General features: G+C 45.4%; 1 protein-coding gene across 1 annotated transcript in view; it reads left to right on the top strand.

The window, feature by feature from the left end:
- DAZL (deleted in azoospermia like) overlaps positions 1 to 14,530 on the top strand; it is a 312,957-nt gene that overhangs the window by 184,150 nt on the left and 114,277 nt on the right. The window contains 1 exon segment of the mRNA XM_030202610.1: positions 1,588 to 1,668. Coding sequence (XP_030058470.1) covers positions 1,588 to 1,668 — 81 coding nt within the window.

Raw genomic sequence — 14,530 nt, 5'->3', positions numbered from 1 at the left:
CTAAGTTGTTACTCTTTTAATGTTTCAATCATTTTTATTAAAGTTGTTACTCTTTTAAATGGAGAAGGTTTGGTATGAGGGCAGGACCCTAGATCCATTTCTTGCCCTACACAGATACTGCTTGAACACTTTGTACACCTCTAAGTCTGGTCTCAAGACTAACTCTTAATGGTTTCTCCTCAGTACAGTTGGTGCTTATTGTGTAGAGGCTAAGCCCATTTCTGCACAGCCACTAGTTCAGTTTATGAGATGTTTGCTGTTGACAACCCCCTCCCCCCTTGTCAAACCTCCATTTCTCATGGGACCTCGTCCTCACCCAGCTGATGAAAGCTCCTTTTGAGCCACTTGATTCCTGTCATCTAAAGTACTTGATATGGATGGTCTTGTTTTTGGTGGCTGTTAACTTCAGCTCACAGTCAGTGAGCTTAAAGATCCACCTTATACTAAGTTTCATCACAACAGAGTAGTTCTCAGCACACACCCTATGTTCCTACTTAGTTGTGTCTGAGTTTCATCTAGACCAGTCGATTGTCTTGCCAACATTTTTTCCCAGATCTCATAGCCATCCATGCGAGAGTGCACTTCACACCTTGTACTGAAAGTGAGCATCTGCCTTTTACTTGAAGCGGACTAGGCCCCACAGACAGTTCACTCAAATTTGGGTTTTTTTTTTTTATTCTAACAGGATGGGGGTCACCATCAGGGGGAAATGCATCAATTCTAATTGGCTGCCAAACTACATTTCCTTCACTTCAGGCTGGGCTGACTGTTGAGGGTTATTTCAAGGTTCACAATATTAGAGCCATGGCTGCGTTGGTAGCCCACTTGAGATCTTCTTCCATTGAACAAATTTTGAAGGCTGCAGCAAGGTCTTCAGTCCACACATTCACATCTCATTACTGCTTTGAACAGAATACCCAACACGGCTGTCAATTTGGACAGACAACACTGCAAAATAATCCAACTCCACACTCCTAGGCCTGTTTTGTTCTGTTCCATGCTACACTCACACAGTTTGTATATAGTTTCAAGTTAATCTGTATTTTGACCTCGCCTTTACAATGTTAATTGACCACTGTGTTCGGTGAGCTTTGTAGCTGGGGATTCCCATATGTGAGAATTATTGGCCTGCTTGTCCTCTGAGAAAGCAAAGATACTTACCTGTAGCTGTTTGTATTCTCACATACCCTTCCTCCTTTCCTTGGAGTTCTCTATTTCATTGTACTAGTGGTTCAATGCTGTGGGTGGGAAGGTATTCACACACGGTGGGAGCACTGCGTGTGCTTGTAAAGCTGTACAAAGCTTTGTCAAGCTCCAAACTGGGCGACATAGGAGACAAATCATCCACATGTGAGAATATATGGCCTTCTGTCCTTGGAGAATACCTGCTATAGGTAAGTATCTTTGTTATATGTGATACTCTTCTGAGCAGTTTTCAGACTCCAACCTGGTCTGAAAAATTTCTGTGCAAGAAATTAAAAGGCCTATTGATTAAAGGTTTTCTTCCCTTTTATGTGGTAATATGCACTTTCCTTGAAGTGTCTATTAGGTTGACTTAGCTAATGGCTTATAATATTTGTTTTACAGGCCTATCCATATCAAAATTCACATCCAGTGGTAATCCAGCAGATACCATTAGGGTACCAGCAGCCAACGTATAACTATCAGGTATGGAGTTGTTTGACTTTCTAATTAAAGCCTTTTAATGTTGACTCATTCTCAACTTTCCACCTGTGACTTATGAATAGTAAATTTACTCTGTTCACTGACGGCTGAAGTTGTAACAGTCTTTTATTGAAATTTAAGGGTACTAACTAGAATTCATCACTATAAAGTTTCTTCCTCAGAAAAATGTAAAATCAAAGGTTATACCATTGTTGAACCCACTAATGACTTGTTGCCATCAAGGGCAAGTTTCATAGCCAGCTTTGCAGTATGGGTGACATAACCAGAGCTTATAGGGAAGCCTTCTCTAACATATATATACAAATATTTTGTGTTCTTTCATGGTTCATGTGTATCGTGTCATCCTTGCTGCTGCTGTTACACAGGATTACAATAGTCTGGGTTTTTACAGAGCTTACCTGTAGACACTTTTAATTTACACTTGAGGTTTTCCCTGTTAACTGTATGTGGTACTCTTTTCCCCTGTTAGCATTTGTTAGGTTGTCTTCAGATTTTTTTTCCCTTCACATTGCCTAGTGTAGGCATCTGAGGACTTCAGGCTTCTGATTAAGGTATTTAACAAAATTTAGTTGTTTTTTTTTTTTACAGCAACTATTTTTCTGGATGAGATCCCAGAAAGTCCCCAGTGGCTTTAAGAAATATACCTGGTGTAACCAGATCATATCAATTACTGTTGACCATAACTATTACCTACAATGCCTGCGGTGACCATCAAATGAAGAGGCGAAGTGACCAAGTCGTCCAATTCAAAATTGCATTGACCCAGCAGTGTTTTGACATGTGTTGCTTGTATCAGGGGTCTGCAAATATACAAAATGTGAATACTAAACATGACTAAAAATGCACAATTCTCATCGAAAAGTGAGCATAAGAACAGTGATACAAAAACCATGTGCTATTGTCAGTTTAAGATCAGTGTCAGTATGAAACCGAAAAAAACAAAATGCAGTTTGAATGATGAAACCAAGTGTCACGTTTTCAAACGTCAATACAACTACATCTAACTTAAAAAAACACACCATTTATACAATACAGTTTTTACATTGTATGAATATAAGCAATCCAAATGAATCATGAGATTTAAAAAAAAAAAAAAAAATCTTGAACAATCGTGTCTTTCTAGCTACTCTAAACTACATATGTTCCTTTCAATGTACTAAGTCTTTGAAAGTGATATGTACATTGTCTCTAGTATTAGGGTGAGTATTATAACATAATCATTTTTAAAGCCAACATAGAAAACTTGGGCTAAATTTCTTATTATATATGCCTGAAGAACCTGAAGTTATCAAAAGCAAAATACATCATATATTCAAAATTTTAACATCTTCCTGCCTTTTAAACCCTAAAATATGCAATATTGAAAAAATATATACATATACATATGCTGTTCAGTTTATATCAGCAGGAGTATTAAGGACCTTTCTCATTCCTGAAGAAAACAGAAAAAAATCTATGCTGGAAATCTTTTGACATTTGGGAATGAGGCAATGGGAAAATGTTCTAACGTTCTCTTTTAGTATTTTAAAATGGAAGAGTATTGAGAAACAGCAGTTACAGTACCTACTACAGTTCCTTAACCCTATGTTCTTTCCATCAATGAATGAATAAGCACTTAATGCCAAAACACACCAAAAAAATATACTAATAGCTATTCGGTGTCAACTTTACATCTCATAATGAAGACATGTTTAGTACATTGCATACGTTCTTGACGTCCAGACAAAATGTATTGCTACTGCAAAAGAACGTTTAATTACCAGAATGAAGATCTGCATACTTGTACCTCTGTATAAATCAACAGCTTGGTGCCATAGTGTATTTCTCCAAAATGAAAGCGCATTCATGTGTGCTCCTGTGTAAATAAACATCTAAGCCTGGGGTCTGACCAATGATCCCTCTTGTAAATTATATTCACCGATGTCCAAGAGAGGTCTTTGTGGTTATGAGAAGCAGCGCAAACATTTTTAGCGTGGAGAAGCCTCTTCCATTGACTTTAGTATCAGAAGCTTCAGTATCCATGACACTTGGAGCTGTATTGGATGTTGGGGATACATTGGCATTGAGTGCACTTTTCACACACAACTCTGAGCATCACTAGAGGCCATTAGGACTGATCTGAGTTGTCAGAGGAAGGATTCATCCTGTACTTTGATGCCAAGGGCTCTTGATGCGGAATACCAGATCCCCAGATGTGGACCACTTAGTATAGTGTGTGTAACAGCCTCCTGTGGCCTGACTTCAAGTACTCCTATCCTTGATCAATGGCAGCCTTTTAAGAACCAGCTCATGGAGAGATTTGATGAACAGATGGCACATTTCTTTGCTGCTTACGGGAAATTCTAATTCAAATACACTGTTATCCACTCACATTGAGTCATGACATGAGAGGAGGAAAAGGCTTCAGTGACCTGTGACCTGAGGCAACTTATATAGCAATAGTTGCCAAATAGCCTCACAACTGACACATCCTTAGTCTAAAAAAAACCTCTCATTAAGTTTAAAGGTGAGACCCCATCTCTTTTTTTTTTTTTTTTTTTTTCTCTTTACATTCCCAGTGTTACAGAATTCAAGGACTAAATTCAAATACAATGTCCACAAAAATGCATATTTGGTCCAAGAGGGTTTCAATGTAGTTTAAATGTAGTGCAAATTTCTCAACACTTATCTTTGAAACTATTCTCATCTGCTCAGCAGAGCTGCCAGTTTTACTGGATGCTTCATCAGGCACTCCTTCAAAAGATTTGCTGTTTGCAGATGTATTCCAAGCTGATTCTCTGCTTGCCTGAGTTAACAGAGTTTGAATAACACTTACATAAGTAAGACGTTGACTTAGATGTCAGCAACAATCACTTTTACCCAGTCCGAATGGAAGAGCTCGGAGCAATCAGCTCCAACTAGTTTCATACAGCCACTTTACAGCCAGTTAGGAAGCTGCTACTAGTCCATTCACAGGAACACTTTCCAGTCAATGTTAATGTTTAATCCTGTAGGTTCTAAGGTGTTAAGCTTGTATGTCCATCTTTGTTCAGTTCTTTTAATAAACATTTTCACCGATCTCCCCTTCAGTGTGATCAGTAACAAAGCATTGTAAGTCTTCAAACCTATGCAGCTTTTTTAGATAAAAATTCATGAGACAAAAATATCTCAAGGCAAATTCTCTACGCTATTCTATGAATTTGTCTATCTTTATTCCTGAAGATGGATCAGGAGAACTGTAAAGACTGTTGTGCAGTCTTCATGTGGGGTCACCTCTGGAATCCCTCTAAATTTCAAATTATGGCAGCAGGACCTATTTTCTAGGTCCCCTCCACATTATCCCAGAGAGCTTGGGAATCAGTACAGATTCCATCAAGAAGTGAAGATCAACAATGTTTTCTTCATGCTGTGCCACATGGGACTCGTTCTGTCTGTCTCTCCCACTGCCTTAACCATTTTAAAATCTTCTACCACTAATATCCTCCCATATTAAACGAAGTTCGCTCTTGATGTCTGCTAGCCAGTGTGGGGTTTTAATGTACTGGCCTTCTCATAGCACCTCGGAGCTAGATTCGTTCTCAGCTTCCAACTCCAGCCCTGCCATTTTGTTTGGCTGCTCCTTTGGGTTCATTTTCTGCAATTGCTCATGGGAATCACCTGTACAAAAAAATCAGCAAATCGTGTCCACAACACAGGGGAAATGAATACATACGTAAGTCTGGTGATCGGAGCTGTAGTCCGATTTCAGCTGTCTTTGTGACGTCACTTCTTCAAAACTATGCGATTTTAATATATAGTCTGATACCAACATTCTAGTTGTGCCTGCCAATACTAGACCGATGTTAGTTCACCCGTATGCAGAAAGGCCTAGTAGCCTTTCTCACGTAAAACTTACTACATGGGCAACCAATTATGTGTACTACAAAAGATGTATTAGTTTGTGGTGTTTTAACTATACACTTTGCCATCAACTGGATTAGTGAACTCATCAAGCTTCAAGGTGGTGGTTTCTGACTTTATAACTGTCACATTTTCTATTTTTGCCCTTTATCATGTCAGGGGCTGAAAGAATCATGTGGTACAAACTCAAGATATCTTTTAGGTTCCTGTTCTGTGAAAATGCCATTTGGCGTTTAACATCCTTAAACACTGGATGGGTCTTCATCATTTTCCTATGCTGTTTAATAATTCTGGCTGCATAAATTGCTACTCTTCTCATTATAGGCTGGAAAATTTAAGTTCCAGGTGATTCTACTTTGCTTTTGTATACGCACATTGAACTGTTCTCTTAGGACAGCCACAGTTCTCCAAGTTCGTCATTGTCTTATAAAATTTTTAACATCCGTGCATATCTGACAAAAACGCAACAATTGAGAATACGTTAAACTGTCGCAATGGATGACTTCTGTCAAATTGTAAATGTCTTGTGTACCAATGTCTCAGAAGCAGATTCTTGTTGAATAAACCAGTTCATCCAAATATATTTTTTGTGGTAAGAGTATTGAGACATAAGTTTTGATATGCCCATCTCGTTCAGCCACTCCACAAATGATTTGAAGGAACTGATATCTCCCATCTGTAAGATGGATATAACATCAATATGTCTGTGCCATCTGATAATTTTGTGAAAATCAGGGTATTGCTTCAACCAAATTTGATCAATATTGATGACTTGCACTCACAAGTCAGGTGGGAAGGCACCCACGCATGTCCAGTATGCTCGACAGCTTTTCTGCACGGAGTGCCATAGATGACATCACCCACATGCGAGAATAAGTGGCTTGCTGTTTTTGGAGAATCCCTGCTACAGGTAAGCAACTTCTCTTTGTGGATTAAAAACTGGTTAAAAGAGAGAGAGTAGGGTTAAATGGTCAGTATTATCAATGGAGAAGGGTAGCTAGTGGGATTCCTCAGGGGTCTGTGCTGGAGCCACTGCTTTCTAACACATGTATAAATGATCTAGAGTTGGGAATAACTAGTGAGGTAATTAAATTTGCCAATGACACAAAGTTATTGAAAGTTGTTAAAATCACAAGAGGATTGTGAAAAATTACATGACGACTTTCTGAGACTGGGCATTCACATAGCAGATATTTAATGTGAGCAAGTGCAAAGTGATGTATATGGGAAAGAGGTACTCAAACTATAGCTGTGTGAAGCAAAATTCCACATTAGGAATCGCCACCTAGGAAAAGGATCTAGGTGTCATCGTTGATATGTTGAAACCCTCTGCTCAGTGTGTAGTGGCAGCTAAGAAAGCAAATAATGTTAGGAATTAGGAAAGGAATGGAAAACAAATGAGAATGTTATGCCTTTGTATCGCTTAATGATGCGACCACACCTCGAATACTGTGTGCAGTTCTGGTCACTTCAGCTCATATAGCAGATATAGCAGAATATTACAGGGGGGGGGGGGGCTGGACATTGGGAATTTGATGTATAGCTGTTTCACTGTGGCTGTTATAATTTTCAAAATGTTAATAAATATTTCAAAATAAGATATAGTAGAATTTAGAAAAAAGAGAGAACAGTGACAAATGATAAAGGGGACTGGACGATTTCCGTGTGAGGAAAGGCTAAAGCAGCTAGGGCTCTTCAGCTTGTTGAAGATGCCTGAGGGGAGATATGATAGAGGTCTATATAGTACTGAGTGGAATGGAATTGGTAGAGGTGAATCGCTTGTTTACTCTTTCCAAAAATATAGGACTAGGGGGCACGTGATGAAGCTACCAAGTAGTAAATTTAAAACAAGCCAGAGAATTTTTCTTCATTTGTTGTGTAATTCAGCTTTGGAATTTGTTGCCAGAGAATGCGGTAAAAGCCATCAGGTTTTGTAATTTCCTAAAGGAAAAGTCTGTAAGCCATTATTAAGATGGGAAAATCCACTTCTCGTTTCTAGGATGCAGATCCCTGGAGCACTCCACTATTCCTCCTCCATTGAGAGAATTAACTTGTTAACCCTACCCTCTGTTTTCTATCCATCAACAAGTTCCTAATCCACAACAGAACATTGCCTCCTATCCTATGGGTTTTTAATTTTCTCAGGAGTCTCATGAGGGTCTTTGTCAAAAGTTTTCTGAAAATCTAGAATCTTTATCCACATATTTATTCCTGCATTCAATGAAATGAAGCAAATTGTTAGGCTCACTTATGTTCAGTGTTGCAGGAGGATTTGAGATTTTTGCTGCCTAAGGTTGATGGTTTGGTGGTAGCAGTGACCAAAGACAACCCTGTCTGTAGAGGGTGCTATAGCACTCAAGAGCTAAAGGAAAGGAGGCTGGAGTCCACTCTGAAGCTGTTCTTTTGGAGTTTTTCTGCTTTATCCCTTGAAGCCTCCTTGTGCAGTGTATATGCTGCTGGGACTTGCTTTTCTTGGGTGCAGCAGGCGTCTTACTTAGTCTCCGATGCTTTTGCTTTTCTGGAGTTTTGGCTGTGGAAACTGGCTTAGCATATCTGGCAGATTCTTTATATGATCTTGTCATTTGTTTAGCAGATGGCTTTAGCAGTTACCCCAGATGATTGTTGTGGCTCATCATTGAGCAACAGATGCTGCTTCTAAGCAGCAGCTGACTAAACGTCCCTTTAGAGGGAAATTATTATTCAGGGAGAATTTGGAGGAACTGGTCAAGGACTTACGTGATTCTAAGACTTGGCTTTCTGAGGACAAGCCTAAGGGGATCCTTTATATCCCAATTTCATCCTTGTCTAAAGGTCACTAAGAGATATAGGCTTGGGAAGGTTCTGTCTTTATCAGAGGCCATGTTATTAGCTGAAACACTCCTTTCACCTACCTCAAGCAGGTAAACAAATCTCTGTGGGTCAAACATTTCCACATGGAAAATTTACATTCTTTGATATTATTGGTAAGTCCAGGGGAGTCTTACTTCACTAGACCTCAAGGAAGCCTACTTTCATGTTACCATTTAGCCTCCCCATTAATGTTTCTTGAGGTTTGCAGTGATCTGTCAAGACTTTCAGTTGTAAGCCATGCTCTTCTATGGCTCCCAGAACATTTTCCAGATTCATGGTAGTTGTGGCAGCATTTCCTAGGAAGGAGGACATCTGGATTCATCCTTATCTGGACAACTGGCTGATCAGGACTACCACTTTCCAGGACAGTGTGAGGGTTATGTCCTAGTTGATCTCCTTTAGTCCCTGGGTTGGGTGATCAACATATCCGAGCCAATTATATCCTTCCCAGACGTTAGTATAGCTAGAGCTCGCTTATGATACTCACCATGGCCAAGTACTATTTGCAGACAACAGGAGGCTCAAACTTCAGAGGTAGATTTCTTTTGCTATTCCTAATCCTTACACATGGCATTATGTACAAGTCCTGGGATCCATGGCAGTGACCCTATATGTGGTTCCATGGGCTAGGGCTCATGCGCCTTCTCCAGCAGTCTGTCTTTCTGTTTTCCTGTAACTTGAGGATTACACTGTTTCTTGGTGTTAAAACACCGTGAGCTTCCGCAAGTGAAGCTCAGCATGTCCTGATGGCTTCAGTCCACAAATGTATAGGGAACATCTTTGGCATTTCCTCGATGGAAAGTGGTGGTCATAGAAGAGAACCTCAGATCTACAGAGAAGGACATGGGCGGGACCAGAGCTTGAGAGACAGGGAAGGCCGAAGGCGCTTCGCTGCCGCTACGGACGCATGCCGCCTAAACCCCGACTCCGAGCCGAGGAGGTACGCTTTTTAAATTTTAGGAGGAGGGGGGTTCCTGGTGCTGGGAGGACGGGCGGGCGGCCTGTTGCTCGTTGGGTTGGAGGGAGGGCGGGAGGAAGGCCGAACTGGGAGGGAGAGTGGGCGGACCAGTGATGGCGACGGCGCGCGTGCCAAGGGAGAGGACTCTGCGTGCCCTCTCTGGCACGCGTGCCATAGGTTCGCCATCACTGACTTTTAGGGCCTTTGCAGCAAGATGGAAGCTCTCTGGCTCATAAATCTGGAATTTGGAGAAGTCCAGAGGGCCCTAGTGGTGTTTCAGTCCGTTTTCCATGGCTATCCGGTCCAGATTCTGTTGGATAATGTCACAGTAGTGGAGCACATCAACAAACATGGCAGCACTTGGAGTGCTCTGTAACCAGTGGAATTTCAGCTGTTGTTTCAGTGGGCAGAGATTGCAGTCAGTTACCAGGATGATCCAGAGTAGTAAAAAGCCTTTTATTGGTAGATACAGCACACATAGTTTCAGGTGAATGCAGTGTCGCAGATGAGGCTAGATTCAGACTCAACACAGATATGTCGATGACTTCTTTATTCTCTGGCAGGTAAATGTTGATTTTCTGTATGAGCTTTTCAATTGGCTCAATAGCAGAGATGTAAACCTAAGATTTTAAATGCACTTTGATTAGAGAGACCATTCCTTTCTTGGTTATTCTGATCATAAAGGATAAATATTTTTTCACTATCACTCTAAGAAACCAACTGACAAGAATAACGTTTTTTTTACACTTCAACAATTTTCATAAGACAACTCAAAACCGATCTAATATTAGCTTAAGAGGTCACAGATGGTTCCAAACCATCAGGTTTTGTTAATCTGGTCATTAGATTCAAACACAGGGATATCCAGTGAGATGTATCAAAGCTGGTCTTTCCAAGGTTAGGTTTTGGTGTTATGAGGACAGGACAAAAAGATAGGCATTCACCTGACATTATTTGAACATTGTTTTCTCAACTGGCATATGGTAATTAGAATTCTCCGAGGACAAGCAGGCTGCTTGTTCTCACGACTGGGTTGACGTCCACGGCAGCCCCCACCAACCGGAATAAAACTTCGCGGGCGGTCCCGCACGCAGGGCACGCCCACCATGCATGGGCGGCTGTCTTCCCCCCCGTGCGCGACCGTTCCCGCTCAGTCTTTTCTTTTCCGCGCTGGAGAGAGCCGCGTTTGTCTCTCTCTCTGTCAGCCCCGGAAACCGGATCGCGTCTTAGCCGCGAGTTTTTTCTTCTTTGTTTTCTTTTGTTCTGTTTTTCTTTTTTCAAAAAAAGAAAAGAAAACTGTCTCACCTCGTCGTTTAGCGTGGGGCGCCTCGTGCGGTCGTTTTCTTTTTCGAGGTGTGCTTTTTACCGCCACCATCGACGACTTTGACTTTGCCGACGCAATTTTTCCATCGATGTCCTCGAAGGTCCCGAGTGGATTTAAGAAGTGTGGTCGGTGCAGCCTGCAGATCTCGCAGACCGATACTCACGCTTGGTGCCTCCAGTGCCTCGGGCCGGAGCATAATGCCAAGACGTGCACCTTGTGTCTCGGTTTACGGAAACGGACACAGGTGGCGAGGCAAGTTCTTCGGGACCGTCTTTTTGGAACTTGCGCTGGCCCGTCGACTTCGGCATCGGTGTTGACGGCCGGATCTTCGGTACCGATGTCGACGAAATCGGCACCGACCCCAGGAGCACAGGTTCCGTTGGCCCGCCGGTCTTCCGGAGATGGCAGGGGTGAACGGCCGCGCGGGCAATCGGCCCTGGTCACTCCTTCTACCCAGGGCCATTGGGACCGAACCCTGTCGGACCCGATCCCTCGAGGCCGGGGGGGATCTACCTCCTCCTCTTCAGTACCGCCGAGCGCCGATGACGGGCACCGGAAGAAAGCTAAAAAGCACCGTCATCGGTCGCCTACGGTGCAGGTGGCTACCAGCTCCGGTTCCAGAGGTGACTAGAGCCGAGGCAGCGGCAGCGCCGGGAGGAGCGTTCCCCCTCGGTGGTAGAGGTATTGCTACGTCAGGGCACGGGCACTTCAGTGCCGTCTCCTGGACCCGAGCAGATTCTGGCACCGGCCCCCTCGCCTTTCCCCACAGCGGGCCTTGACAAGTGCCTCCGAGCCATCCTTCCGTGGATCCGCCGTTGATGGAGGCGCCGGCGTGCTCTAGCCCGGTGCCGAGGCCTTTGATGCCGACGCCGCTTGCAGCGCCGGTCTCGACCGCCACGCAGGTGGAGTCGACGTCGATGGAGGGAGCTTCATCCCCACCGGCGCGGGAGTCCACCGCTCGATGCCACCACTGAGGACTCGGTGCCTCGAAGTCGAGCCGGGCCCGGTTGAGGTCTGAGCTACAGGAGCTCATGTCCGACACCGAGAAAGAGGCCTCGTGGGGGGAGGAAGAGGACCCCAGATATTTCTCCTCAGAGGAGTCTGTAGGCCTTCCCTCCGACCCCACTCCTTCACCGGAGAGGAAGCTCTCGCCACCTGAGAGCCTCTCCTTTGCCTCCTTCGTTAGGGATATGTCTGCATTCCCTTTCCCGTGGTCTCTGTGGATGGGCCGAGATGCTCGAGGTCCTCGACTATCCATCACCACCTAGAGAGTCCTCCACGGTACCGTTGCACAATGTCCTCAAAGAGACACTGCTTCGGAACTGGTTGAGACCTTTATCTAATCCCACCATCCCCAAGAAAGCGGAGTCCCAATACAGGATCCACTCAGACCCAGAGTTAATGCGGCCTCAATTGCCTCATGACTCGGCGGTCGTGGACTCTGCTCTCAAGAGAGAACGGAGTTCGAGGGATACCGCTTCGGCGCCCCCGGGGCGGGAGTCTCGCACTCTGGACTCGTTTGGGAGGAAGGCCTACCAATCTTCAATGCTCGTGACCCGCATCCAATCCTACCAGCTCTACACGAGCATACACATGTGGAATAATGTGAAGCAACTGGCGGACCTGGTCGACAAGCTCCCCCCGGAGCAGTCCAGGCCTTTTCAGGAGGTGGTCAGGCAGCTGAAGGCGTGCAGAAAGTTCCTGTCCAGGGGTATCTATGACACCTGTGATGTGGCATCTCGAGCTGCGGCCCAAGGTATAGTGATGTGCAGACTCTCAAGGCTGCGTGCCTCTGACCTGGACAACCGCACCCAGCAGCGGCTGGCTGTCCCTTGCCGGGGGGATAATATTTTTGGCGAGAAGGTCGAGCAGTTGGTGGACCAACTACACCAGCGGGAAACCGCTCTCGACAAGCTCTCCCACCGGGCGCCTTCAGCATCCACCTCTGCAGGTGGACGTTTTTCCTGGGCCCGGCAGGCTGCGCCCTACGCCTACAACAAGCGTAGGTACACCCAGCCGGCCCGAAGGCCTCATCAGGCACAGGGACAGTCCCAGCGCGCTCGTTCCCGTCAACAGCATGCGCCTAAGCAGCCCCCTGCGCCTCCACAGCAAAAACCGGGGACGGGTTTTTGATTGGATCCATGGGAACATAGCCGCCATCAAAGTGTCCGTACCGGACGATCTGCCAGTCGGGGGGAGGTTGAAAGTTTTTCACCAAAGGTGGCCTCTAATAACCTCCGACCAGTGGGTTCTCCAAATAGTGCGGTGCGGATACGCCCTGAATTTGGCCTCCACTCCACCAAATTGTCCTCCGGGAGCCCAATCCTTCAGCTCCCATCACAAGCAGGTACTTGCAGAGGAACTCTCCGCCCTTCTCAGCGCCAATGCGGTCGAGCCCGGGTAGGAAGGGCAGGGATTCTATTCCAGGTACTTCCTTGTGGAAAAGAAAACAGGGGGGATACGCCCCATCCTAGACCTGAGAGGTCTGAACAAATACCTGGTGAAAGAGAAGTTCAGGATGCTTTCCTTGGGCACCCTTCTACCAATGATTCAGAAAGACGATTGGCTATGTTCCCTGGATTTAAAGGATGCATACACTCACATCCCGATACTGCCAGCTCACAGACAGTATCTCAGATTCCGTTTGGGAACACAGCACTTTCAGTACTGTGTGCTGCCCTTTGGGCTCACCTCAGCGCCACGAGTGTTCACAAAGTGCCTCATAGTGGTGGCGGCGTACTTGCGCAAGCTGGGAGTGCACGTGTTCCCGTACCTCGACGATTGGCTGGTCAAGAACACCTCAGAGGCAGGAGCCCTTCGGTCCATGCAGTGCACTATCCACCTTCTGGAGCTGCTGGGGTTTGTGCTAAATTACCCGAAGTCCCATCTCCAGCCAGTCCAATCTCTGGAATTCATAGGAGTGCTGCCGAATTCTCAGACGGCTCAGGCCTTTCTTCCCGAAGCAAGGGCGCAGAACCTTCTGTCCCTTGCTTCCCAGACCAGAGCATCTCAGCAGGTCACGGCTCGGCACATGTTGAGACTCCTGGGTCACATGGCCTCCACAGTTCATGTGACTCCCATGGCTCGCCGTCACATGAGACCTGCTCAATGGACCCTAGCTTCCCAGTGGTGTCAAGCCACCGGGAATCTAGAAGATGTCATCCGCCTCATCAGTTGCCGCAATTCACTGCACTGGTGGACCATTCGGACCAATTTGACCCTGGGACGTCCATTCCAAATTCCGCAGCCCACGAAAGTGCTGACGACGGATGCATCTCGCCTGGGGTGGGGGGGGGGGGGGGGTTCATGTCGATGGGCTCCACACTCAGGGATTGTGGTCCCTCCAGGAACAGGATCTTCAGATCAACCTCCTGGAGCTCCGAGCGGTCTGGAATGCACTGAAGGCCTTCAGAGATCGGCTGTCCTACCAAATCATCCAAATTCGGACAGACAATCAGGTTGCAATGTATTACATCAACAAGCAGGAGGGCATCGGATCTAGCCCCCTGTGTCAGGAAGCCGTCGGGATGTGACGTTGGGCTTGCCAGTTCGGCATGCTTCTCCAAGCCACATACCTGGCAGGCGTAAACAGCAGTCTGGCCGACAGACTGAGCAGAGTCATGCAACCGCACAAGTGGTCGCTTCATTCCAGAGTGGTACACAAGATCTTCCAAGAGTGGGGCACTCCCTTGGTGGACCTTTTCGCCTCTCAGACCAACCACAAGCTGCCTCTGTTCTATTCCAGATTACAGGCACGCGGCAGACTAGCGTCGGATGCCTTTCTCCTCCATTGGGGGACCGGCCTCCTGTATGCTTAGCCTCCCATACCTTTG

This window comes from Microcaecilia unicolor, chromosome 1, assembly GCF_901765095.1.
Source record: "Microcaecilia unicolor chromosome 1, aMicUni1.1, whole genome shotgun sequence".
In the NCBI taxonomy this organism is placed as follows: domain Eukaryota; kingdom Metazoa; phylum Chordata; class Amphibia; order Gymnophiona; family Siphonopidae; genus Microcaecilia; species Microcaecilia unicolor.
Note: the sequence above shows the minus strand (reverse complement) of the source record. Positions and strands in the feature narration are given on the sequence as shown.